Source organism: Rhagoletis pomonella, unplaced genomic scaffold (genome assembly GCF_013731165.1).
Source record: "Rhagoletis pomonella isolate Grant_MI unplaced genomic scaffold, Rhpom_1.0 Rhpom_scaffold_13704, whole genome shotgun sequence".
Classification (NCBI taxonomy): domain Eukaryota; kingdom Metazoa; phylum Arthropoda; class Insecta; order Diptera; family Tephritidae; genus Rhagoletis; species Rhagoletis pomonella.
Genome location: NW_023472231.1, coordinates 1579 through 4174, shown reverse-complemented (window position 1 = coordinate 4174; position 2596 = coordinate 1579). Strand labels below are relative to the sequence as shown.

General features: G+C 39.0%; 1 protein-coding gene across 1 annotated transcript; it reads left to right on the top strand.

The window, feature by feature from the left end:
- The first annotated feature begins 1237 nt into the window (after positions 1 to 1237).
- On the top strand, positions 1238 to 2131 carry LOC118757015 (cuticle protein 16.5-like). Its single transcript, XM_036491745.1, has one exon. The coding sequence runs from the start codon at positions 1238 to 1240 to the stop codon at positions 2129 to 2131; it is 894 nt and encodes a 297-aa protein (XP_036347638.1).
- Positions 2132 to 2596: the final 465 nt, after the last annotated feature.

The window sequence follows — 2596 nt, the reverse complement described above, 5'->3', positions numbered from 1 at the left end:
AAAAAATTTAATTTTTTTACATGGTCCTATAAATTCGAGTGTTTTCTTTATTTATATTAGATTTAAACGGTTATCCATTGTGTCTTATGTTCGGATTCGCAATTAAATTTCAGCTACACTGTTTTTTTTAACAACATTTTCGAAGTTTGTAGATTGAAATAATGATTTAAGTACTAGGTCTGCAAATTGGCCTTGACACCATTCAAACATATTTTCATGTCAACCTTGATTTTTTTCAAATATATTTTAGTATTTCGTTTAATTGAATTTAACGTTTAAACAGGTGGCAACTCCCTTCAAAATATGTTCAAAGTAAAGCATTTCTCAACCTGTTTTTTTGACAACCATATTGAAGTATTTCATTAAAGCAGCAGATTAAATTTAATTGGGCTTTTAAACAGGTGGCAAGCTTTTTCAAAAATATTTTCGAAGCAAAGCCCTGCTGAGGTTCGTTTTTTTGACTTGACATCATTTTGTAATGTTTAATTTAAGTGTTTGACTAAATTTAATTTGACTTTTAAACAAGTGGCATCCATTTTTAAAAATATTTTCAAACCAAAGCTTTCTTAGACCATATTTACACCTGTGCGGAGTTGAACTACACTTTCGGCAGAGAGCGGATGAAAAGAAGTTAGTGAGAAAAGAAAATATGTTTTGCGCCTAAAATAAAAATCGCCGCGAAGAGAAATGTTTCGATTCCGCGTGTGCGAGAATTTATTCACATTATTATTTATTTTAAACTTTTTAGCGGTGCATGCACTAGCTAAATTTTTTCTATTCGCAGTAAAAAAGACGGCCCTCAACTTTATGAAATTCAACTTCTCACAGGTGTAATTAAGGTCTTAAATCGCATTTGATTATCGCCCATATTGGCATACTTCATTTAACTTATTAATTAATCAATTTTAACTTTCTAACAGGTGGCAACCCCTAAACTATATTTTCGAAATAAATCGTTTTGGAGCGCGTTTTGTTTGATACCCACATTGTTGTAATATATTATTAAACCTTATGAAGCATGTCTTTTAACTTTTGGAAAAGGTGGAAACTCTGTTAGAAGAATATCCTTTATATTAGTCCAGGTGAAGACTATTTGCGAACCAAATTTCATTGAAATACGTCCAGCCGTTTTAGCGCGGAAGAGCAACAAACATACTCGCACACTCATGAACTCACAAATACATATTCACATTTATAATATTTATTATTTAGTAGGATTTTCACAACTTCTCCTTATATGTACTTCCAGAATTCATTAGTCAGCATCACTTTACTCGCTATGGTTGTATGCATCAACGCAGATGTCTCGCATTTGTCGCGTAACTATTTGCCTCCCTCATCGGGATCTCGTACCGTCACGTTTAATGCGGCTACAGGATATTCGAACGGTGCTGGCAGCAGCGCTCATCGTTACTCAGCACCATCGAGCTCATTTAGTTCCTCGTCACGTACAAGTGGCTTTTCAGTGCCTGCTGCACCATCGCGACAATACCTTGCTCCAGCGGCAGTCCAAAAGCAAGCAGTGAGCTCATATCGTGCTCCATCTGCAAGTTATAGCGCACCTTCGGCGCCGGCAGTATCTTATCCTGCACCGGCGGCTACCTACAATGCCCCAGTCGTTCAACAACATGCTTCTGCCCCAACCCAATATCGTGCACCATTTTTATCGCAAAGTATATCATCCGGTTTTTCAGTACCCGCAGCACCATCGAGGCAATATCTTGCCCCTGCTACAGTGCAAAGACCAGCTTCGGCAAATGTATATCGCGCTCCTGCTCCAGCTCCAGTCTATAGCGCACCCGTTTCCGTCAGTCATAGCGGTTTGTCGGCTTCACATAGAGCTCCTAATTCATATAGCGCTTCTGCTCCGGCCTATCGTGCTCCAGCGGTTCAGTATCAAAGACCCGCTGCCACCTATAGTGCACCAGCTGCTGGTAGCTACCGCGCCCCAGCTGCTACTTACAGGGCGCCAGCTTTTTCGTCAGGCAGTATCTCCACTGGTTCGTACCGCGCTCCAGCGCCCGCTTACAGAGCTCCTGCGGTGTCATACAGTGCGCCAGCCACATCCATTTCGACTTCATCATCCAGTCTCGGTACCCAGTATGCGGCAAATGGTGGATACATTTATTAAGGAGATACTTTTGCGATTCCCAAAGCGCTACATTTTCTTTTTTTATTCGAATTGGTGAAAAGATAATAAATATTTGAACTAAATGACCTTCAGCATTTTTAATATGGTTGGGTATCCATAGTGCTTTCCTTTATATAGTTTCGACTTTTTCTCAAAGAGCACGGATTTTGTCATTGCATAATTTTTACTTAGCAAATTTTAAAGTCAGATAAAGAATTTTTATTCTTTATTTTTTAAATCGACTTTTTTACAATAATGTATAATGGAGGAGCTGGACAAGAGCCAAAGCCGAGATAGAAGCCTACTCAGTCCTCGCAAGATAAGAGTAGCTACTCCTGTATATGCATCAATGAATATCAGGCCACTGGCTTAAATCAACTCGATATTGTAACTTGAGAATATTTCGGTTTCCGGATCGAGTCTGGATAAGTAAGAGTTGAGCCACAGCATCCAGTTGTTAATTGT

Coding starts and splice junctions, on each gene's coding strand:
- LOC118757015 (XM_036491745.1), top strand. CDS start 1,238: ATGTACTTCCAGAATTCATTAGTCAGCATCACTTTACTCGCTATGGTT.